This window comes from Pelophylax lessonae (assembly GCF_965119305.1).
Source record: "Pelophylax lessonae genome assembly, chromosome: 7".
Classification (NCBI taxonomy): Eukaryota; Metazoa; Chordata; class Amphibia; order Anura; family Ranidae; genus Pelophylax; species Pelophylax lessonae.
Window position 1 is genome coordinate 75011897 of NC_138774.1, and position 26013 is coordinate 75037909.

General features: G+C 44.8%; 1 protein-coding gene across 2 annotated transcripts in view; it reads right to left on the bottom strand.

Moving 5' to 3' along the window:
• The window catches only part of BICRA (BRD4 interacting chromatin remodeling complex associated protein), a 173119-nt gene that overhangs the window by 82639 nt on the left and 64467 nt on the right, over positions 1-26013 (bottom strand). For both annotated transcript variants that reach the window (XM_082263385.1, XM_082263384.1), the window contains exons 2-3: positions 4761-4806; positions 1618-1660 (exon numbers count right to left, since the gene is read on the bottom strand). In XM_082263385.1, coding sequence (XP_082119511.1) covers positions 1618-1660; positions 4761-4801 — 84 coding nt within the window. In that variant the 5' untranslated portion in view covers positions 4802-4806. The remainder of the gene's footprint in view (positions 1-1617; positions 1661-4760; positions 4807-26013) is intronic.

Genomic DNA, 26013 nt, shown 5'->3' on the forward strand with positions numbered 1-26013 from the left:
ATAAGCTGCAGGTCACTCCAAGGCACCCTGTGTATCCTGCAGTCCTAAACACTACCTAACACTACTCAAACTGAGTGTCTCCAACATGGGAGTACATGAATGCTAATGGATGGATAGGAAACAGGTGAGCTTGGCGGTGGCCCAATCCTCCCCAACCTGCTCCCAGCCATGACTGGTATTGAAAAACGAATGGCTATGTGAAAGCCATAGGGTGCAAACTAAAAAATGAAACACACCCCCATCCCAGTAATATAGATGGTAAAGGCAAATCCCTGCCCAAATGTTCCATGTTGCCAGGGATGGAGACGCTCGCTTTACAGGCTGGTGTTTCATCTAAAGTCCCAATTTGCCTTTACCATCTATATTACAGTGCTCGACGGTGTCTCATGTAAAGTCCCAAAACTGCCCAAATTTTTCATGTTGCCAGGGATGGAGACGCTCGCTTTACAGGCTGGTGTTTCATCTTACCATCTATATTACAGGGATGGGGGTGTGTTTCCCAGCTGGTCATTTTTTAGTTTGCACCCTATGGCTTTCACATAGCCATTCGTTTTTCAATACCAGTCATGGCTGGGAGCAGGTTGGGGGAGGATTGGGCCACCTCCAAGCTCACCTGTTTCCCATCCATCTATTAGCATTCATGTACTCCCATGTTGAAGACACTCAGTAGACACTCAGTTTGAGTAGTGTTAGGTAGTGTTTAGGACTGCAGGATACACAGGGTGCCTTGGAGTGGCCTGCAGCTTATACATGCGTTTGCAAATGTGTGTTAACTAAACCCCTGTTTTTAACCTATTATGTTAGACAGGTTTATTTGGTTTGTCAGCAGACCGGTAGGTAAGTATAGCAAACTAAGGGATGGTTGGTTTCTACATACACACACACACCTTCTTTAATCCCCTTTTTCTCTTCAGTTCGGATACAGGGAACATGCCAATGCCACTAGCCTCCACCCCTCTGGTGGGCATACTCCCTAAGATGTTTTCAGGGACAGGGTTTAACAAGAAGCCTTTCAGGTCCGGAGCCGCTGGACCTGTAAAGCATGCTATGGCTGATGCACATAGATGCATAAGGAGTTCAGTGCCCAATACACATTAAAGGCCAATCCAGATTTTAAATTATTAGCAGGGTCTAGATATGGCTAGAAGAAAAAAAAAAAAAAAAAAAAAAGCGTTTTGCTTCTTTCAGAGGAGAGAATACATCCATTGTCCTAGGACACTAGCAAAAAATGGGGGCAGGCTGGGAGTGAGAGAAGTTATACTATATCCTTACAAATTTATTTTCCAGTGTCCAATCTAAAGGCAGCAGAATAATCCAATGTACCCAAATACTTAATCCTGTGTCCCCTAATGTACAACCAGGACAAAATGCAGAAGTACGTGCATCAGAAGATGCATTAACCTCACTGGGTGCAAAACATTCTAAGGGACCCACAGTCTGCTGATTTCCTTAGTATATATATATATATCTTACTCTTCCCCCCTCCTTATCCCCTTCCAAGATGCATCTAGATAAACTGGACTGTAGATCATTTATATTGAAAATTTTAGCATTCAGTTGATGACAATTCTCTTTCCCCTACTAAAAAGTCTTGGGTCTTCTCCCTCTTGTCCTTACCTTATCGGATCCATGTAAGAAGTCATTCAGAGCCTGGGGGTCACTGTGAAAACATCAAAGTATACGTTTAAAATCAAATCAATTAGCCAGCCCCAATTAGGATAATGCACAGCAGTTTTCAAGAAAATGCAATCCCTGGTTAGTGGCAAGTTTGCCCAAACCACACACAATGCTAAACTCCTGCTTGAAGGGTAAATTATACATCAAGTGACTTGTAGGCATTTTATCAAATGAACAGCTTGATTTGGTTCACAGAGTTTAAATGGCTTGTAAATATAAAAAAAAAAAAAAAACCCTGTATACAGTGCACTTTAGTTTACATTTTATTACAAACCACAGTTACTAGCGACACTACGGGGTTGATTTACTAAAACTAGAGAGTGCACAATTTGGTGCAGCTCTGCATAGAAACCAATCATCTTCCATATTTTTGTCAAAGCTTAATTGAACAAGCTGAAATTAGAAGCTGATTGGCTACTATGTACAGCTGCACCAGATTTTGCACTCTCCAATTTTGGTAAATCAACCTGTATTATGGTTCACAGTTTTAATGAACTCCCTGTATAAACTGTATTTTGGATTTTAAAATTTATCCAAAAAGGACAGATAATTCCTGGATGTGTACTCAAGTTTGTGAGACCTTGGCTAACTGAAATCTCTACACAGCCCAGAGTTCGGGAAGAGGGAGAGTGCCAATGGCATATATCACATGACCAGCAGACCAGGAAGCCTGCTTTAGCACCAATTTGAAATAAATGATGCCAACACCAGAATGTAAGGTCAGGTAATGTCACACATATCACTTTCTTTACATGGCATTGAGAATGATACCATTAGAATGGAATACATTGATGAACGCATTTTTGGCATTGAATTTGAAAGTGTGTGTTTGCTATTTTTTATGAAAAACTGAATTCAGAATGCATTTCTTATAAACAGATATCCAACACACCCGAACTACTGCTAGAATTACAGACTTAGCATAGCAGCTGGAGAAACAAAAAAATAATTAATTATATGATACATTTTTATATTTTTTATAAATCATGTTTATTTTGTATAAAATACAAACAGTACACTGACAACAGGTTGCATCCATGACATTTAGTTTGCAAAGCACGCTTTGTCATTGGCAGCCTGTGTGAATTCACAAACTTCGCAACAGATGTACAGCGAGACTTCATGGGTAGAGCTAAAATACAGTCTGAAATTGGCAAATACTAAATTATTCATATGTAAAAATTATAATCGCCCAATAAAAAAAAATTAAGACATATTTGTTTTTAATACTGAACAGAATCAGTAAGAAAATATATATTAAAAAGTATTGGTTTTTAAAAAAAAAAACAAAAAAAAAAAAAAAAAAGGTAACCCAGTCAATGGCTGATATTCAATCTACTAAAACAGGAACTGGTATGCCAGAACCCAACAAAGAAAATATTACTGTGAACCATACACAAGCGAGATGAAGACAACCCGACTGGTTAGTCATAGAAATCACTAGGGGGTCCTTTCCAAGAGAACAATTATTGCCATAATGTTAGTAAAGCCATACAAAGACAAATATGGTAAATTTTGATGTTTTCTCATTTGTACAGCCCAAATGTAAGCTCTTGTTCACATGGGCATACTACAGTGTACACCCATAAGAGGGCCATAAGAGGGCCATGTTTGCCTACACAGGGGTGCACAGGTGTTCCATGCATCCCCATGCAGGCAGTCCCATTCATATACAATTGGGGCACAGTGGCTGCACAAACACAGCTGTGGTTCCCAATCCAGCAGTCATGCAGGTGAACAGCCTTAAACATGGTCTGCGTTCGGGGCCCTGCACCTGCACAGCGGTCAAATTTGGAGCAGCGGATGTGTCTGTGCAGCGGCTACATCCCAATTGACATAAATGAGATCACCTGCATGGGGATGCAATGAACACCTGTGCATCCCTGTCCAGGCAAACACGGCCTTTGTACAGGTGTTCTCCATAGTAGGCCCATGTGGACAAGGCCTTAAAATCACACATTTTAAAATAAATATAACTCAGAGCAGAGATGGCAATGTAATGGCCATACATTTACTTGGTATAAGCTTTCCCGCCTAACCCTATCTCGCCTACCTCCTTGCATGCGCTCTAGTTCCCTGTGCTGCCAATCAGTGTTTGGTGTTCTATATCTAGGATATACAGTCAGGTGGAGACCAACCATAAACAAGTCAACACAATTAAAGACCAAGCATTTAAGGAATATGGAGTTTGCGGAACCAAATAAGGACTATACACTTCAGAAAAATGGAAAGCTGGGAAAATGGAATAATGGGAGGTGCCAGGTGGCTATCCATATAATAGGTAATAGATGATCTGCTTAATTTCTGATAGATCATATGATAATCTCACATCTGTGTGCAATAGCAGTCACACATCCAACCTCCAGGGGTCCGAAAAACCAACCTCGAGATAAGCCATTGGTGGAGCTTTCTAGCCGAGTTCCCATCTCCTGGTTTCATAGGTGCATATTTTTTATCACTATTATAAAATTATTTATATAGCGCCAATAGTCTGCACAGCGCTTTACACTATAAAAGGGAGACAATACAGTAACAATACAATTCAGTACAAAAGGGTTAGGAGGAATTGTCAAGATCATGCTTATACACAATCATCCTCATAGCTAGAACAAATCTTAAAATTCACTTTTGCCCTGACTATGGACATTAAAACGGAACTTCACCCAAAAAAAGGGACATTTCACTTGTTTGCATCCGCCTCCCCTCCACTGCCACCTTCTTTTTTGGGAGGGAAAAGGGGTACCTGGTTTTGACAGGTACCTGTTCTCATTTCTGGTCAGATGCGCCGCGGCAATCTGAGATGGAAGTTTGCCTCCTCCCCCTCCTTCGCTTGCAGCCTTCTGGGACACATCACAAGTCCCAGAAGACTGCAGGACCATTCACAAAGCACAGCGCGTTACACACATGTGCAGTAGGGAACTGACTAGTAACACACTCAAAGTATTGAACGCAGAGAATTAGCATGAATGTCAACCAAATCCAATTCTTACAAAAAAGAGATCACAGGTGGTTTGTTCTAGCTTCAGTGAATTGGGCCTAAAGCACAACATGAACACTTTCCAAAACTGCTCCGTACTACTCACCAAATTACATCTAGCAAACATCGGCCATCTTCATCGTCCATGTCAACTGTGAGGAAGAAAAATACAGAAAAATAAATTTCACAAGAACAGCAAATCACCCTGAGGTTTAATTCAATGAAAACATAATCCCCCCCACCCCACAAAAATAAAGGCGCACGCTGATTACTTACCAATGGCAACAGCATGCTGGTTACTCGTTTTATAATAAATGAACCCCTTGGCGGAGCAGAATGATTTCTACCCTTCCATTTCTAAGACCTGGTGTTGACCTGGTGTGAATCTATTAGCGATGAGACCTTAGACATTTCACATTCTATACACTGTGCTTGCATAAGTTCACGTAAGCACATTATACCCTGGAAGGCGGCTCTTGTGCATTCTAGGATTTATGCCTGAGTGTGTGCACAGGTTTATGCAAGAGCGAAGTATACCTGCATACAGACATTCAATACTATATGCTACGGCCGCAGCCGTCTCTCCTGGGCACAAAAGACTCAAACCACCCGTGAGCCTGAGGCATAACAGCAAATTCTCAAAAGAGAGTAAAAAATGTTTCCTATTAAACAAACTGTCTGACTTAACATACATACACTGTGGTAGGACGCACGTTTTTGTGCATGTTACTGAAACACACATACCGCAGTATGCAGTGCAAAGTCAATCATTTTGATTGCAACCCTAACGTATTTAACCAAGACACCCGAGTTGCAGTGCACTTCAACGTGCGTTGTGGTGTGCTGTGTCTGGCAAAAGTGTTGCAGGAGTCTATGTCCACTGTGGTGCAATGACAGCCCATTCAAATCCATAAGCTGTCCTGATGAAACGTGTTTTGTGAATATACATATTGGACCACACAAATGTAAACTGGGCCTATATGATGGGAGATAACAGGGCCTAGAGTGATGTAAAAGTACATTTACAGAGTAACCAGACTAGAAACTTTAAGCCTAGTACACGCAATGAGATTATCGGACGAAGGATTGTCTGTTTTATTTTGCATGCTGGTCTCCATATCGAAAGTGAAAAGGTTACTAAAAGTATGAAATTTCTAGTACTACTGAACAAAAATTCGGAAGAAATGTAAATGTATTATAGTGTTTTTGCATTGTATTTTCTAACGAAAACTATGCGGTTTAAACAAAAATCGTACGATCTGGTATTGTATGAGAAAATTTTTCAGGTTTGTCCAATCAGACAATTTTCAGATTAAAACTAGGTACTAACGATCAGATTATCGTACGTTTGCTTAGAAAGAGGTAATTTTCTGATTGTGTGTACGGGTCTTTATGCTCCATACAATGATGCCAGAGTAAGGTCTGATTAGTGGTTATGGACTACAGTCTGAGCCAATTTTGCCCTCAGACATACAGTAAAGTTAGCTAAACAATGGCAGAATTATATTCAAAACTAGTCATTTTATAACTGTTCGTTCAACAGTAAGGCCCCTTTCACACCAGCAGATGGATTGGGTCCGCCTGTCAGTTTTTTAGGACCACCCATTGATCTCTTATGGAGCGGTGGATGTCAGCGGACATGTAACCATTGACAGCCACCGGGGATCAGATCAGATAAAATCCGCTAAAAATAGACGTATGGTGACAAATTTACCATCCATCCAGCAGATTGTATGACAATCGGATGGAAACGGACATACAGTCTATTTCCAGAGGAGAGCGGGCTGTGTCCGTTCTGCATAGCGAAGCAGACACGGACTGGTCATGCGCCTGCTAAGCGGGGATCAGTGGAGAGATCACCCACTGAGCAGGTGGATTCCACTTGGATAGATCCGCTCTGTCTGGAAGGAGCCTTAAGGCCCGTACACATGCACCGATTGTCGGCCGAACGATCGGCCGTCTTTTGTCCAGTGCTGTCGTGTAGGTTGAAAAGTGCTAAAGACTGCACACAAATTTTGTCGGCCAACAACAACCGACTGCAGAAGTGATGTAATGTGATGGTTGACTTTCCGTGTGTTTTTTCTTCTCTGAGCATGCCCAGTCTTGCTCATCTGCTATTTGTCGGCCGAATTCTGTACTGACTGAGGAACAATCGGCCGTTCTGGTGTTGGCCAACAAAAATTTTAAAGCATGCACATCAAATTCTGTTCAGTCGAAAAGTTGCAGTCGGTTGTCGGAAGCATCATACTAACAAGCCGACAATCGGCCGATGAGAATATTTACGGCCGACAATCGCTACGTGTGTACGGGCCTTTAGTGTGATCAAATGGATGATTCTTTTAGGCCCCTTTAAATGGGCGGACTGATTGGGTCCTCCGGTCTGTTTTTTAGGTAAACCATCCATTGCTCTTTATGGAGCAGCAGGTGTCAACGGACATGTGTTTGTTTACACCCGCTGACATCTGATCTGCTAAAAACAGACAGATGGGGGATCCATTCCCCACCCAACTGGCAGACTGGATAGCAGTCAGAGGTAAACAGACATGTGGTCTGTTTACATCTGACCACCCATAGAGGAAAGCAGGCTGTGCCCGTGTCCGCTCTCAGATCACTCGGTGAGCAGACAGATCCACTGCCAAAGTCTGCCCATATAAAAGGGTTGTGGACTGTAGTGACAAGGAAAATCTCTTGTTTGTTATATGAACAAAATTGTAATCATGAATGCGATTCGTGTTCAGAAATCATATTCACTTCCATCCGTCCCAAAAATGGAAGGATTAAAATTCACTTTATTGTTATGGCAAGCAAACAAAATGTTTCTGACTTTTCATACTAGTAGTAGAGTGTTGTATGTTTTTAGCCATCGCTTAATGCAGAAAGTTTGAAGTTACCCTTTATTGGCTAACTTGAGTTATTGAAGATGCAGGCTTTTGGGAAAACTCTGATCTCTTTGTCAGGCCTTAGGCCTCTTTCACACGGCCGCTCCGTATGTCCGTATATGACCCCATCCGTTTGCGGGTGATATACGGACATAATGAATGTCAATGGGATTGCGGATGTCAGCGGATGACCATCCGCTGACATCCAATTTTCGTCCTTTCAGTTCTGTTCCGTTTTTTGGAACGGAACAGAACCCTATTTTTCTTCCGTTTAAAAAAACGTAACGGATGCAAAATCGGATGTCAGCGGTGTCATCCGCTGACATCCGCAATCCCCATAGACATGCATTATGTCCGTATATCATCCGCAAACGGATGGGATGATATGCGGACATACAGACCGGATGACACAAGTGTCATCCGTGTCCGTGAAAAAAAAAAAAAGTGCCGGAGCGGAGATAAAAAAAACGGAGCGGTCGTGAGAAAGAGGCCTTAAAGCTCAACTTGGGGCAAATGCAAAAAAAGTACCTGTACTGAAAGGGATCATGATAATTTACTTACTCCCTCCTCTGCCCCTTTCTGCAGCTTCTATTCCCCCACTCAAGTGGCCTAACCATTTATGTACACGTAGCCTATTTTGATTGCTGGTTGCCGCGATTTTGCGGCCGGTGGTCAAACTGTTCCTATCTTGAGCGAGAGTCTTCTGTGTTCAGGAGAGGAAGGTTGAAGCTTACCCAACCACAGAAGTTTCTAAACTTGGTAAAAGCCTGTGTGTACATGGACACAGAGCCTTTTATGGAGCTGAGTTTAGAAGCTTTGGCAAAAAAAAAAACGTCAAAAAGCTCCAAAACTCAAGTTTAGGCGCTGTAGTATACATGAAACCTAAGGCTGGCCATAGTTCAGCAGGAACAAGTGTGAACAGCCCGAATGTACAACAAGCCTGCCAGGTTTTAAATGCGATAATCGCTAGCGGCTGGTATAGCCTCTAGCAACAATCATGGTCTCCTCCCGGCCATTGCAGGAAAGAAACGTACTCCCTGTATGGCCTGCGTGAGGCCCTGAAGTCATCTAAACCAAAACAAGGTCCACAGCCATTCACTGAATGTAATGACACAGAGGGACAGTAAACTGCCAGAGTGCGGGGAGCGCCATCCGCTGGGGAAGTAGAGGATTAGGTAAGTAAAATGGTTTCTCCTCTCCCCTAGACAAAATGGGCGCAGCTCCACTGCAAAGGATCATTTTTTACCTGCCTGGAGTTGGGCTTTTAACATTTCCCAATGGATTTGAGTTATCCTAAAAGCTTTCATCTTTAATAACTCATGTCATCCGATAAACTCAAATCTTTCTGGATTTTTATATGCAAGATGTATAGTCACCGATGGTATTATTGAACGTTCTGTCAAGCGATCTTTGGGCAAACCTTTGCACGAAAATCTAACCGTGTATGGCCAGCTTAAGCGCACGGAGCCTTAGGCCCCTTTCACCCATACGATCCGTTCATCAGTTCAGTCACGTCAAAATGTATCCGTTTTTCATCCATTTTCATCCATTGTCATCCGTTTTTTCATCCCTTGTGCATCCCTTGTGCATCCCTTGTGCATTCGTTTTTTTGACTGATGAAAAATAGGGCATTCATCCGTTCAAAAAAACAGACATTGACGGAAGCGGATGAAAACGGATGTTAACGGATGATCATCCGTTGTATACAGAGATACATTGATGTCCGTTTTTCATCTGTCATAGGATGGATGAAAAACTGACAAATGGACAGCATGTGTGAAAGGGGCCTTAAGGCTCAGTGATATTAATGGATCCTACTCAACTGATAGCCATAGAAAACCTCTGCCTATGGGACTCCAAACTGAATTCTACAAATACAGATAACCCTGAAAAATGTCATTTTGAATAGAGATCACGTGGGCAGCTAAAAGGTGACATCACAAGCCGGCTGATGGCCGGGAACTCAGAGGTGAAAGGTGACTTTGTTCTGGAAGATGAGAGATTTGGCTGACAGCCAGGCCTGGGTAGGAGCCAAGAAGGTATCAGTTACCAGCCCGGAAGAGAGAACTCTGCTGTGCAATGTGCACTACTGCTGTACTGCCCAACAACAGCACAACTAACAAAGAGGGCAGCTTGTATGAGAGCCACAGGAAGACCGCTGGCAGTCAGCTGGGACAATGCAATGAGCTCCAAATAGAACGCCGGGTTCTACACACTGCGCCCACCGCACGCTATGCAGGGGAAACTTTACAACACACATACTGTATATGATCAGACTGAATAGCTGAACATTACATAGGCAGTCTAATGCAGAAGGGAAGGGCAGAGAACGTACAAATCACAGTAAGCCATAGCAACTGAAGATTGGTAGAAAAAAAAAAAACACCACGCAATATAATAATTCACATTTCAAATCAGCTGCTGGGGGTTTTGGCTCTTCTCCTGAATGTACAAACAGTAGTACTGAGGACAACGAAAGGGCGTGATGTTCCCTGCTCTTGCACAATGCAGGTCTAACACCACCTTAGATAATAATTGCTATGATCTCTATAATCTACGGATTGTACAGATGTAGGTGATATATCTCACATTATGGAGCCTGATTTACATATCCCAGTGCAAGCACATCGTACTGCACAGCCTGGGGTATATTGCACAGTACAGGGCCCCATATTACACAGACTAGTTTATATTGCACAGTACAGGGCCCCATATTATACAGACTAGTGTATATTGCACAGTACAGGGCCCCATATTACACAGACTAGTGTATATTGCACAGTACAGGGCCCCATATTATACAGACTAGTGTATATTGCACAGTACAGGGCCCCATATTATACAGACTAGTGTATATTGCACAGTACAGGGCCCCATATTACACAGACTAGTGTATATTGCACAGTACAGGGCCCCATATTATACAGACTAGTGTATATTGCACAGTACAGGGCCCCATATTATACAGACTAGTGTATATTGCACAGTACAGGGCCCCATATTACACAGACTAGTGTATATTGCACAGTACAGGGCCCCATATTATACAGACTAGTGTATATTGCACAGTACAGGGCCCCATATTATACAGACTAGTGTATATTGCACAGTACAGGGCCCCATATTACACAGACTAGTGTATATTGCACAGTACAGACCCCATATTACACAGACTAGTGTATATTGCACAGTACAGGGCCCCATATTATACAGACTAGTGTATATTGCACAGTACAGACCCCATATTACACAGACTAGTGTATATTGCATAGTACAGGGACCCATATTACACAGACTAGTTTATATTGCATAGTACAGGGCCCCATATTACACAGACTAGTGTATATTGCATAGTACAGGGCCCCATATTACACAGACTAGTTTATATTGCACAGTACAGGGCTCCATATTACACAGACTAGTTTATATTGCACAGTACAGGGCCCCATATTATACAGACTAGTGTATATTGCACAGTACAGGGCCCCATATTATACAGACTAGTGTATATTGCACAGTACAGGACCCCATATTATACAAATTAGTGTATATTGCACAGTACAGGACCCCATATTATACAGACTGGTGTATATTGCACAGTACAGGACCCCATATTATACAGAGTAGTGTATATTGCACAATGCATAAACCATTATTGTGCAGACTGGTATATATTGCATACTGCAGAATCCTATATTGTACAGAACGGTGACTATAATTGCCCAGTGCAGACTGGTGAATGTTAAGTGCAGGATCCCAAACTGTACAGAGAGGTAAATATTGCACAATGCAAGGCCCAAAAAAACAAACACTAATGTATGTTGCACAGTGTAAGGACCCCATATTGTAGAGATTGGTGTATATAGTGCAGTGCAGGACCCCATATTGTACAGATTGGTGTATACAGCACAGTACCCCATGTTGTACAGATTGGTGTATAAAGCACAGTACCCCATATTGTAGAGATTGGTGTATACAGCACGGTACCCCATATTGTACAGACTGGAGTATACAGCACAGTGCAGGATGCCATATTGTACAGATTGGTGTATACAGTGTAGGACCCCATGTTGTACAGATTGGTGTATACAGCATAGTGTAGGCCCACCATTTGGAAAAGATTGGTGTATACAGCGCAGTGCAGGACCCCCTGTTGTACAGATTGGTGTATAAAGCGCAGTGCAGGACCCCATGTTGTACAGACCAGTGAATATTATACAGACTGGTGTATATTGCACAGTGCAGGGAGTGGGATAACACACTACACAACAGCTCCAGGCCTGGCATTGTCCACATCGGCGAGTACTGCATAATGCAGAGCCTAGTCATGCATGGTGCAGGGCCTCACACTGTATTGATGGGTGAATAGTACACAATGCCAGGCCTGATATTATCCTGAGCAGAGTATGAGGCATAGTGCAGCGGGTGGTATTGTAGGTTGATGTATATCACATGGGGTATAGGCCTGGTCTAGTACCATAGCATTGCAGCAGAGCTAAAACCCACAAGCCTGCGGCACCGAGATGGTTACACAGTCAGCGCCAGCTCTCAGAAACAAACAGAAAACACATCCCCCCCTCCTCCTCTTTGAAGAGCCCAGACACAGATTCTTTCCCCTCACACAGCAGCGGCCCTGCAAGCTGCAAACTATCAGAGGGAAGAAGGGAGGGGGTAAATCCCATCGCATCCCACAGAGGACAGCCCTTCCCTCCACCAGACGGGAACCACAGCTCAGCTTCACTGCCTCCTACTCAGTTCAGGCTAATGGACAGGAACCAGACACAGAAGAGGGGAATGGAGGGGAAGGATTCCCTCCGAGTCATCACACTCCTGCAAGGAGGCCAATGAGCAAACTACACAACTATAGTCAATGATGTGCTACACATTATAGCAGGATTTCCCCTCATTTCCCATTTCAGTGTTCAGAAAATATCTAATGCAGCCTTTCTCAACCTTTTCACCACAGAAGAACCCTTGAAATACATTTCTGGTTTTGGGGAACCCCTGCTATAAATTAAAAATCTACCACTCACGATACATTAGTGTGACAGTCAGTGGGAAGAAATGCTCCTTACTCTTGCCATCATTGGGAAGAATTACCCCCTTACAGATAGCTAAAAGGAACAATGGTGTCAATGGGAACTCATCTGAGAGGCAGAAATTGCCCATTGCTCAAGGAACACCTATCAACCCCAGGAGGAACCCTGGTTGAGAAACCCTGATCTAATGCATCAGGGTCTATGATTAACCAATGACCAGGCCCTACGATGAAATCCCAGACCAAACATTCTAAAAGTCACATTGTTATTCAGAGACATTGTATCCTTTGCTCAGAAAAGTATACAAGATTTTGTACCGAAAACCGCCTGAGAACAGCAATATCAGGCCTGTCAGTTCAAAAGTTGATGGGCACCCTAAAGTAGAACTGAAAAACATTTTTTTTAAATTGGATAGAGTAAAAAGAGGGTTATAAGGCTCCATGTACACGGGACGCTGGAAATGGCAGTTTAGGAGCAGTTGGGCGTTTTTTTTCAGAAGCCCCTGAACCCATCTACATTTTATCTTATCTGTCCATGTACACCAGGTCGTTTACAGTCATTTGCAGGCAGTTGTGTTCAGGGACTGTTTTTAGAACGCAATTATTTGTGTTCGAACGTGTGTTTCCCGGCGTTTCAAACGCACAAACGCGTCCGAACGCGTCTGAACGCGATGACCCGCGTTTAGCGTTGGCGTTTTTCCATTTTAAAGGGGAATAATTTTTTTGACCTCTAGGAACGCTTCTAAACGCAAACGCCCGCAAACGCTGCTAAACGCCCGCTAAACGCGGGTACAAACGCGACCGAACGAACGTTTCAAACGTCCTAAAAATTCCAGCATTCAAAGGGACTTTTAACAACGTCCCGTGTACATGGAGCCTAATCCCTGTGGGGGTTTTGTTTTTATGCTCCCATTGGGGAGATTTCCCTTCATTTCCTGTCCCGTAGCCAAAACAGGAAATTCCTCCAAAGTAAGGGAATCCCTGGTTGTCATCAGAACTCGTGCCCCCTCATTGGAAGATTCCAGTTCCCTTCTTCTTCTGGTGACAATCCAATGTTTAGTGTTTTCTTCTACTTTCAGTCCCGGTTCACATTTGTGCGATGTGGGAACGCTGCAAATATACGTGTTCCCGCATCGCATCCGCACCCCTGGCAGTTCACACTGCCATATGCAATACGCAGGGGGTGTCAATTAAAAGTTAACGACACCCCCAGTTGAGATCGCATATCGCAGTGCAATCTGCAAGTTCGCACAGAATCGGATCGCACTAGTGTGGTGGTTCAATCCAATCAGATGCAATCAGATTCTGCTGCGGATTAAAAAAAAAGGGTCATGTGCGTGTTTAGTGCGATTGCGGTGCAAATTCAGCCATACAAACTGTATGGCTGAAATTTGCACCGCACAGAGATCGCATGTAATTTAGGAGCAGTGCGCTTCGAATTACATGCGATCTCCGTGATGGCACTAATGTGAACCGGCACTTACTCTCAATGATAATGGGAAACCGGGCAAACCAGCACATTTGCCTTTAGTTATACCTTAGGCCTGGTTCACACCTATGTGTTTTTAGTAGGGATGCACCGAAATGAAATTCTTGGCCGAAGCCGAATAATAATGAAATGCTTGGCCGAAGGCCGAATACCGAACGCGGTGTTTCGCATTTTTTCCATTTATTTTGCCAATTTTTAGGGGGCACGCTAATGGCCACATTTTATGTTAGGGGGCACGCTGATGGGCACATTTTATGTTAGGGGGCACGCTGATGGGCAAAACAAAACATTTAAATCAGCGTTGCTCTTAAAATAAAATATGCCCATCAGAGTGCCCCTTAACATAAAATATGCTCATCAGCATGTCCCTTAGCATAAAATAAGGGGCACGCTGATGGCCACATTTTATGTCAAGGGAGCACTCTGTTGGGCACATTTTTTTTCTTTTTTTTTTTTAAGGGGCACTTTATAGGGCACTCTAATGAGCATGGCAAGTGGCAACATATGGCAAAATATGCCAGTCTACACACTAATGCTTGTGCAGCTACCATATTCTCCCCCAAATGTGCTCCACATACCTGAACTGCAGCCAGGTCGGAGCCAAAAGCCGCGAACAGGGGGGCGGGGCGTGCACAGTGTCACGCTCGCTGGACCTAGTGTGAAGGAGCCGCAGTCAGGAGCAGGGAGCCGCAATGAGGAAGGGGACTGAAGGACTCCTAGGTAGCGGGCTCGCGGTCCGGGCGGAAGCATCGCGCGGGCCGCCATTTAGTGACCGCCGCTGACATTGTTCGGCACAAATTTATTCGGCCTTTTTACTTATTCGGCCGAACACCGAAAGTGCTATCTTTTCTATTTTCGGCCGAACATTCGGTGCATCCCTAGTTTTTAGGTGCAGAAACACTACATTCCATTTAATATGGTTTCCTATGGGACACGTTCACATTCATGCTCTTTTTAAGCCGCAGTGTTTTTGGAAAGGGTCAGAAACTTTTGTGAACGCTTTGGTTCAATGGATCTCAATGGTGACGCTGCAGAAAAGCATGTAGTGCATTCTTGACGTGTTTTTAATCTGTCCAACAACAAATTGGCCAAAAAAAAAAAAATATATGGGCGCAAAAAACGTAAAACACACCGCAAAGATGGAGCAAAAGCAGATTACATAGGTGTGAACCAGGCCTAAGACCCCACCCACAATTGAGGATCGCATATTGGGGTTTTCTTAAGGCCTTTTTGGGTATTTTTTCCCCACTTTCTTAGAAGCAGTGTGCTGTACAGGAGTTTCTTTGGGGTATGACTGCGTCTTTCTGGCCCCACTGACTAATTATACAAGTGCCTGAAAAACGCACGCAACACGTTTTCTGCACACTCCCACTGGGTCAAAAATTTTGAATTCTACCTGAGAAAAGCTCATGTTTTTCTGAGTGAAATACGATGAACTACAACCAATTAAGGGTGCCGATGTGAACAGGTATTATTTTAAATGGGATTCTTGAGGAGTGTTGTCACAAGTATGGAAACATGCAATAAAATGTGAATGGGGGCTCATTCCTACCCGGCAGTCTGTAACCAAAGCTTGAATTAGATTACTTTCCTAAATCTGGCTTTAAAATATCAAACTTCGAGTTGCTAACGTCTTCAAATTTGGGGTGTAAACGATTCCCATAGTAGATTAAAGCCCACAAGCACATTGAGGCTTGGTTCATACTAGTGCGATATCAGATGCGACTTGAGACACACAGAATCGCATGACAACTGAAACCACATTATTCTCTATGGTGCCCATTCACATCAATTAAGCACAGCACGTTTTGTGGAAAAGGGTCATGTGCCATTTTAGTGTGATTGCAGCACAATTCTGGTCTCAAAGTCACAAAAAAAACACATGTGCATGCTTTTTGACGTCTTTTTGCAGGTTGTTAAGGTTTCTTAAAGTGACTGTAAACAACTCATTCAGGTTAAAACAGAAATACAAGGCAAAAATTGGATTTCTGACTTACCGTAAAATCCATTTCTCTGATGTTCATTAATGGACACAGCTCCTGATCTTTCTAACCATTGGGTTATACTGCCCCCTACAGGAGTAAGACACTAGGCAGAAAAAGAATTTGGCTATGTCTATGGGCAGTCCCAGGGGGTATACTTCCTTTCCCTGCTATAGGTACTTCATTTTGTTACAAGCAGTGTCAGAAGAATTACAACTCCAGAGAGGGGTGGGTGCGGTGTCCATCAATGAAGATCAGAGAATTGGACTTTACAGGAAGTCAAAAATTTTGTTCATTTAAGGACACAGCTTCAGATCTTCATAACTATTGGGACGTCCCAAAGCAGTGTTAAACATGAGCGGTGGGAACAGCAAAAAAAATTCCCAAGGCTAACTATAGCCAACCAGGCAACAGAAGCTCAACCAAAACAACTGGAGCCCACCTGAAAAAAAAAACAAATACACCCTTCGAAGAGAATCAGGTCTTCTCAACTGCAGCCTGCAAAACCTAGCGGCCAAAAGAAGCATCTACAGATGTGAACACATCCATTTTATAAAACTTTGTGAAGGTGTGCACCGACAACCAGGTGGCCACCTTGCAAACCTGCGTCACTGACGCCTGATGACGGGAGGCCCAGGAGGCACTAAGCGCCCGAGTAGAGTGCGCATTGACAGAAAGGAGGAACCTGACTCTTGATGGAATAGGCCTGAATGTTGGATGTCGATGTTTAGGCCTGTGACACAGGGAAGGTAGCACAATGTCTTCATTCAAATAAAAATCAGAGACAACCTTTGGGAGGAACGACTGACCGGGTAAAAAAAACACCTTAGCTCTGTGAATCACCAGGTAAGGTGAACGACAGGATAAAGCCGCCAGTTCCGACACCCTGCGCGCAGAGGTAATAACTACCAAAAAAGCCACATTCTGAGACAGTGTAAGTAAGAAAATCTCCCGAGGATTCTCAAAGGGAGGCTTCTGGAGGACCAAAAGCACCAAATTGAGGTCCCAAAGCGGCAACGGAGACCACAATGTCGGACACCCTGAAGAAAGGTACGCACCAAGGAGTGTGTGGCCAAGGGCTGTTGAAGGAAGACCACCAAAGCCGACACCTGGCCTTTAATGGTACTCAAGGCCAATTTTTGTTCAACCCCCGGTTGAAGGAAGGTAAAGATTCGAGCCACCGAGAAGAAGGAGTGAGAATGAACCCCAAGAGACTAACACCACGCAACGTACATCTTCCACATAAGATGGTAGATCTTTTCCTAGAAGTAGATTTCCTAGCTTTTAGAGTAGGAACCACAGACTCAGATAAACTTCTATCCTTCAGCACCTGGCATTCAACAGCCAAGCCGTCAAAGCCAGCGTAAAGCAGGATGGAAGATTGGTCCTTGGGGCAGCAGATCCTCTCTGAGAAAAGCTTCCAAGGAACATCGGCAGCCAGCTGCACCAGATCGGCGTACCAAGTATGGCAAGGCCAGTCCAGAGCCACTAAGATGACCAGAATCCCTTGTGCCTGCGTAAAACTCATGGCAGAAGCTTGAGAGGGGGAAGGCGTTCGTAGCATCAGCCAGAGGATGCCCCACGGGAGACAACTGATAAAACACCTCTGTATTAAAAGACCATTCCGCCTGGTCCAACGCCTGCGGACTGAGGTAATCCCCCTGCCATTTTTCCACCCCGGGAATGTGTATGGCGGAAAGGCTGGAACTAAATGTTCTGCCCACCATAGAATGGTGGCTACCTCCAGAGCCGCCAGGACACTTCTTGTGCCCCCCTAGTGATTGACATAAGCCATGGCATTGTCCGATTGAATGCGCACTGGGTATTCCTGAAGACGATCCGTCCAATGGTCCAGACCAGTGTTTCTCAACTCCGGTCCTCAGGGCACACCAACAGGCCAGATTTTAAGTATTACCTTGGGGAGATGCAGACTAGAATACTGCAATCACGCAAATGATATCGCCTGTGATGTATTTCAGTTTTCTTGCAAACCTGGCCTGTTAGTTTGCCCCGAGGAACGGAGTTGAGAAACACTGGTCCAGACACAGTCGAATCGCTCGGAGTTCCAAGACATTGATCGGTAGTCTGGAGTCTTCCAGAGTCCAGAGCCCCCAAGCAGAAATTTTGGCAAGGGCGCCTCTCCAGCCAGACAGGCTGGCATCCGTGGTGAACACTGTCCAATACAAGGGGAGAAAGGATTTGCCCAGGCAAAGCGCCAAGGAACGAAGCCACCATATCTCAGGGACCTTTGTTCCCCAACTCAGCCAGATCTGATTGTCCAGAGACTGTGGAGTTTTGTCCCATTTGGCCAGAATCTCCCTTGCAGGGACCTCGTATGGAACTGTGTAAATGGAACAGTCTCGAAGGTCTACACCATCAGGCCCAGCACCTGAACGAAAGTCCAGAGGGATGACCATCTGCTGGACAGAAGGAGAGGAATTGCACCCTGCAATTTCTGGAGTTGGTCCAGAGGAAGTAGCACTCTGGCTGAGGCAGAGTCCAGAGTGAGACCCAGATAGTCCAGCTTTCTGGACGGAAACCAGAGCAGACTTCTGAAAATTCATAATTCTGCCGAACTCCTACAGAGTTAGTATGGTGATCTCCAGGTTTTCCACCAGAGCAGTAGGTGACTCTGTAAGAGAAGGGGGGCCCATGTCTACAACAAGGTTCCTTGCTCCAAGTAGCCTGCGGAAGGAAGGTACTCTTTCCCCCTATGAGACCTTTAACCACTTTACCACCAGAGGATTTTGCTGTCTTACGTCTGGGCCACTTTTTGCGATTCGGCACTGTGCAACTTTAACTGACAAATGCGCGGTCATGCAACGCCGTACCCAAACGAAATTTAGGACCTTTTTTTACCACAAACAGAGCTTTCTTTTGGTGGTATTTGATCACCTGTGCGATTTTTACTTTCTGCGCTATAAACAAAAAAATAGCGACAATTTTGAAAAAACAACAATATTTTTCACATTTTTTTTATATGAAATTCCCCCCCCCCCCCCCCCCAAAAAGTAAAAATCTAAATTTTTTTATCATTTTAGGCCAATTTGTTTCTGCTACATATTTTTGGTAAAAAAAAAAAAAAAAAAAATTGCAATAAGCGTATTTTGATTGGTTTGCGCAAAAGTTATTGCGTTTACTAAGGGAAAGATTTGTCGTTTTTGGTGTTTTTTTTTTTAACGAGTAATGGCGGCGATCTGCGATTTTTTTTGCGGGACTGCGACATTGCGGCGGACAGATCGGACCCTTGACTGACATTTTTGACACTTTTGGGGTTACCAGTGACATTACTACAGTAATCAGTGCTATTAAATATGCACTGTTACTGTAAAAATGACACTGGCAGGGAAGGGGTTAATTTTAATGGAGAGGGAGGGGTTAATGTATGCCTGGTGCTTACTAACGTGTGTGGTGGGAGGTGACTGAGTGACACAGGGAAAGATCGCAGGTTCAGCTATGCTGAACCCTGCAATCTGACCCTGCCTGTCACTTAGGAGATCCGCCCGCTTTGTTTACACAAGCGGGCGGATCTCCAGACTCGATTCCCCGACGATCGGGGAAGAGCGGCTGTGATCACCGCTGCTCCTCCCCTGGCCTGACTCCCGCTGTGACTGAATACAGCGGGAGCGAGCCTCCGGCGGCGCGCACGTGCTGCCGAGAAGGGGGAGTGTCTGCCGACGTAGGTCTACGTCGTCAGACCTACAAGAGCTACTTTGCCGCAGTAGAGCTCTAGTGAGCAGCGGTAAAGTGGTTAATGAGGTCATCCAGGGTAGCTCCAAACAGGCGATCTTCTTGAAGGGGTAGATCAATCACGGCATTATTAAAAGTCTGGTCCACAGACCAGCATTCGAGCCAAAAGACACGCCAAAAGGACCACTGCCAAAACAAAGAGCCGAGCCACTGGGGGAGCCGCATTCAAAGATGCATCACAGATAAACTGCAGCCCCTGGACCAGCTGGTCTGCCACCTCAGCAAAGGGGGGGGAGCTGTTCTCCCTCCAGGTCACAGCGTAAAACCTTAGCCCACTCGGTCAGAGTCTGCGACACCAGGGCAGTGGTGAATACTGGCCTCAGTGCCGAACCAGCCAGAGTGTACATATTGTGGGCCACAGCCTCTGCCTTCCCGTCAGCCGGATCCATAAAGACCGGAGACTCTTCAACAGGACTCATGGTTGCTCTCGCAGCCAGTTCTCTACTGTGCATGCGCGAAGCGCACTGCGCTTCTGAATGGCCAAGTGGCGGGGGGAGGAGGAGGGAGGCTAACATCTGCAGAGGTGAGGTATGAAGGAAGTGGGGATAGGTACCTGTCAAAAACAGGTACCACCTCCCCCCGAAAAGGTTCCAAATGTGGCACCGAAGAGGGGGGGAGGAACCAATTAAGTGGTTCCACTTTTGGATGGAACTCTGCTTTAACTAGCACCCAGTCTCCTCTGCCTACCAAAAAACACAGTAGTATCAAATACGCATCAACATACATTCAAGTGGCACTACAAAAATCACACTGAAAATCAGATTAAATCATAGCACCATTAGTGTGAGCCAAGCCTCATCTAGTGGTATGGATCAATAGCAATTAATAGGAGTGTGTACAATGTATTTTTCTTGCACGTGATTGGGTATCCTTTGCAAAGTAAAATTCACCACATTCACTAAGCTTTGGGGAGAATTCTCTTGTGAAGTGCAACTTCCTTTTATTAAAGTCAACAGCCTATTTGCCTTTAATAAATCGGGCCCACTGGGTCAGGCATGGTCTAGAAACATTACCCACAGTTTTATAAAAGAATTAGGCTCACAAATAAGAAACCCACTATCCCCCTTCCCAACTATTGCTAGCTCTGACAAGTTCCTGAGATGATTCAACCCCAGTGTAATCGTTATTACCAAACAAGATATATTGATGGATTAATGGTCATTGCATGAAGTTGTTAATAAATATGAAATACAATAAGGCTATTATAATCGACTTCATACAGAAGACAGCATGATAATCTCTTCTTTTCTCCGTTGTTGAGACGGATTCCTGCTGTGGCTCTCACAACCCGACTGACCTAATAAAACAGACTGATAAACAGCCACGAGGCAGGCCGATCCCGGGGACAGCAGGCCAGCAGGGAAACCGCCAGGAGCAGTGCCGGCTTTTATGGTTACCTGAAATGAGCCGTTCAGATGTTGAGGAACTGCATGATTAAGCACGCCCGGGCAGTCTGAAAAATGCTATGGGTAATGCTGGACTTAAATTGGAGGCACGACAACAGGCCCAAAGGACAATCCCAGCTAACAATGCTAGGCTTTCAAAGCCTGCAGGCCAGAAAATCCCTCAAAGCTGCATGCACTTGTTACGGCCTACCTCACCATCCCCAGGCCTGCCCTAGTGGTGAACAAGGAAGGTCTGGTTAAAGAAAATCTCCAGCAGAAATGGATTTTGTTTTAAAATCCTGCCACATACTGATAAGAGAAAAAAGTTCTAGTGAGCCATTGTGGGGCAAACAATCAGTGCTCAGGATATGAAAAGAAGGTACACCAAAAACAAAGAGAATAAATGCCTCAAGCTTCACTGTAAGGCAACCTCTAAGAGTAAGGCCTCTTTCACACGGTGGATCCGCTCGGAGGACTCTGCTAGCTCAGCAGGGATCGCTCCGTTATTCCCCGTTGAGCAGGCGGATGACAGGTCTGTCTCTGCTCACTGTGCAGAGACGGACCTGTCAAAATCCTGCTCTCCTCTATGGGGAGATTGGATGAAAAACACACTGGAGGAATGGCAAACGCATCGCCATCTGTCTGTTTTAAGCGGATCTTGTCGGATCGGATGACAGATGTGTGTCAGCGGATACATCTCCGCTGACATACGCCTCTCCATAGGAGGAGAATGGGTGGCCCAATCAGGTCCACCTGAAAATCAGACAGGCGGACCTGATAGGCCCGATCGTGTGCAAGTTCGCTCTGCAATATGCAAACTGATCTGGGGGTGTCGTTAACTTTGTTTTGACACCCCCAGGGATTCACATATGGCAGTGTGAACTGCCTGCGATTTGGGAACCCGCAGTGGATTTGCAGGGTTCCCGCATCGCTTATATGAACCAGGCACTGATGCTTGTAAACTCCAAGTCAGTTTGGTTGCGTCAAGCACCTGTCGTTAATTCATTTTTTTGGGCAGAATATTAATTCTGCCCATTGAAATGAATGTGTTAAACGCGCCTAAATGTTTTTTCTGTCAAAAATCTGCTGCTCCTGGACACACTGGCTGTGGGGTTTTTTTCTACCATTAAACTCCCCTAGACACCTATATGTGCATGGGCACATAGGGGTTGATTTACTAAAGGCAAATCCACTCTGCACTATAAGAGCACTTGGAAGTGGAGTCGCTGTAGATCCGAGGGGGACATGCAAGGAAAAAAAAAACAGCATATTTGCTTGCACATGATTGGATGAAAGAAATCAGCATAGCTTCCCCTTATTTCAGTTCTTCCCCTTCGATCTACAGCGACTGCACTTCCAAGTGCATTTGCCATGCACTTGTAGTGCAGAGTGGATTTGCCTTTAGTAAATCAACCTCATAGTCTAAAGTCAAATGCCCCTAGGAGCAGCAGAAAAAAATCCAGTGTGCAAGAGGCCTAAAAATAAAACATTAGCAGAAAGAAGATGCGGAACGTCCTCAACACACAGCTGGTATTTCATAACTTTGTGACGGACTGCACGTGTGAGCGTGCAAGAAAACTTAGAACAGCCTTTCTCAATCTTTTTAGAAAGGAGGAACCCATGAAATATCTTTTAGCTCTTAGGGAACTCTACTGTGAATGACCTTATCTACAGCTCACAGTACACTGCTGGTGCGCTGGTGGCCAGTGGGAAGGATGCTCCCCGCGCTGGTGGCCAGTGGGAAGGATGCTCCCCGCGCTGGTGGCCAGTGGGAACGATGCTCCCCGCGCTGGTGGCCAGTGGGAACGATGCTCCCCGCGCTGGTGGCCAGTGGGAACGATGCTCCCCGCGCTGGTGGCCAGTGGGAACGATGCTCCCCGCGCTGGTGGCCAGTGGGAACGATGCTCCCCGCGCTGGTGGCCAGTGGGAACGATGCTCCTCGCATTTTATTTTTACACACTGTCCTTTTTTATTTTTAATCACTTTTTTTGCGGTCTCAAATAATGTAAACATCCCTTTTGACAGTAATAGGTAGTGACAGGTACTCTTTATGGGGGGGATCTGGGGTCTGTAAACCCCAAACCCCTCCTCTGCACTTAAAAGCATTCAAAACGCAAAGTTTGGCATATTTTTAAAAGATCTGGCGCCTTTAAGGCTCAAGTAACCGGAAGTGAGGTCATGAAATCGCTTTGGGGGTTACTACATCAGAAACCCGATCAATGCTGATTCTGGCTTTGTTTGGGTCTTCGGCCAGTGGACGTACATGCCAGCTGGTCCCTCGGGCCTCCCGGTGGGACGGGAGACCCCGGCGGTGTGGAGGAAGACTGCGGGAGGGGGGTGGGGGACATCCCATCCTGCTGCTTGTAATAACAGCCGAGCAGCTGCTTAGCTGCATCAGTTGTTATTACAAGAAAGCCGACCATCTGCTCTAAAAACCGGTACCTAGGTGATGTCTTTAGCTGCAGGCATCACTTTGGTACAACCACTTAATGCAATATCAGCAGGTTTGTGGCAGATACCGATACTTAAAAAAAAAAAAAAAAAAGTGAATATCAGCCCCACCGATAATCGGTCTATCCCTAACCCTTACACTAAGTGATCTGTCAAAATAACGCTCCTTACATTAGTGATCAGAAGATTAATCCTTCCATTACTGCTCAGTGGGGAAAAATGCTCCTGATGTTGGAAGACAGTGGGGGAAAATGCTCCTTACATTGATGGTCAGTAGGAAGAATGCCCCTAACATTGGTGGACAGTGGAGTTAAGTTAAAAAAAAGACAAATAGTTAAAACGATTATTGGTGTCCATGGTTACAGAAATTGCTCAAGGGACCCTAGAAACCTCTGGGAGGACTTAAAGTGAAGCTCCACCCAAAAGAGGATGTTCTGCTTTAAGACCTCCGCCCCCTGCTCTTTCCCAAACTGGATTTTTTTTTTTTATAAGTGGGGGGGGGGGGGGGGAGTTGGTACCGGAATCTGACAGATACCTGCTCCCACTTCCAGTCTGATCACCTAACTCTCCCCCTCCATCCCCGCAGTCATATGGGACACGTCTCAGGTCGAAGAAGACTGCTGGACCATTCATAATTCGCAGTGGGTACCCAGAACCAGGTTGAAATGCCTTCAAAAGTCTTCACAGTAATAGCACAGGTGCAGGCTCAATGTGCCAGCCATATAGAACAAATGCAAATATTTATTGAAAAGAGGATAAGATACAACAGCATACGGAGGTACAAATCAAAGACAGCTGACGCGTTTCACACTAAGTGCTTAATCATAGCTTTTTTTTATTATTATTTTGATTGGGATTTAATTTGTATTGATGTACTTGCCGTATAAAAAGCACAAAGTCCAAAAAGGCCTCAACTGCGGTCACGCAGGACCGCCAATGGTAAAAAACATACAAACACAGTGAACCATTCCCACCACGCCAGATGTGGATATTAAAACTGATTTTATATGCGGACAATAGTAAAAAGTAATGCTTAGGCGGCCACAAATCAGTGGAAAAGAGAAGGTGCGGTCGATCAAAAAATGAAAATGGTGCAAAAAAGTGTGCCATCATTTGTTTTGTTTTTCTAAAAAAAAAAAAAAAAAAAATATCCAGCATGTTTGATCAAGCATTTCGATCGCGGCACGAAAATTGTGTGTCGCAGTTGGCACACTAATGATGAGAAAAACATATGACCTGATGATTGACAAGAATTCTCGTTCAGTTTTTGACTCGTCTATAGGCTACTTTATGCACACCAGCCATCAACAGAACTAAAAAGAGAAGGTTGAAGAAAATCGTCCAATGGAGAGACACTGATAACGGTCAAAGCAGGGATATCTCCTCACTTTTAGGAGACTTCCTCACACTTCCAGGACAGGAAGCACGGCTCATTTCCATCTCCAGAGAAGACTGGGTAAATCCCACGAGAATGCGCTCCTGCTTTTGCCAATTCTGCCAAGCAAGAGGAAAGCCACACCACCAAAACCAAAGGGCATTAGGATCAATTCCATGGATGAAACCATTCCCATACTATCCTTCACTAGCGATGGTTATTTAGCAGTGTATGCTCTCTTACTGTAAAAAAAAAACCCTTTCGGGACTGATGGCAATACACACTAATGCCTCGTTTTCACTGAGCAGTACAGATCAGTTCGGTAAGCAATTTTTGTCGTTTCCATTATCAAAAGTTGTGAATTGTACCCCAATTCCGAACCGTACCACTTTTTTGGGACCCATTCTTTGGGGTACCAAGCACATTAGTACCATACCAACAGGGTAGAGCTACACTGTTGAGGTACTGTTGAGCTGAGGTACTGTTGGCGGTGGAAACGCAAGCCTGATCAAGGTGTACCATTCAGAACCGTACTGAACTGTACCAAACCGTACCGCTCAGTGGAAACGAGGCATAAGTGCATTTAAACCAGGGGTGGGGAACCTAGGGCCCGGGGCCGTATGCGGCCCTCAAAGTAATTTGGTCCGGCCCCCCGTGCAGCTGAGTCTGTGTGTCTCAGCTGATCTGTCAGAACGGAGCCGATGCTTCCTGTATAGTTCCGGTGTAACGTTAAAAAACCATACCCCTCGTCACTTCCGGTCTGAAACAGCAGAGCAGCGCAGCAGAGCGCATGCTCAGAGCCCCGGAGACGTAATTGAAGAAGAAAGAAGTTCACAAGTGCGCATGCTTGGAGGGTATGATATGTTAACGGCACTAATACTTGCGGCGGTAAAATTAAAACAGTTCTGCTGCAACATCAATCATCTCCTCTCCTCTCCCTGTCACTTCCCTGATCTCCCCTAATAAATATAAAAGCGGTGGCGGGTGTATGAAATGTAAGTGACGGCGAT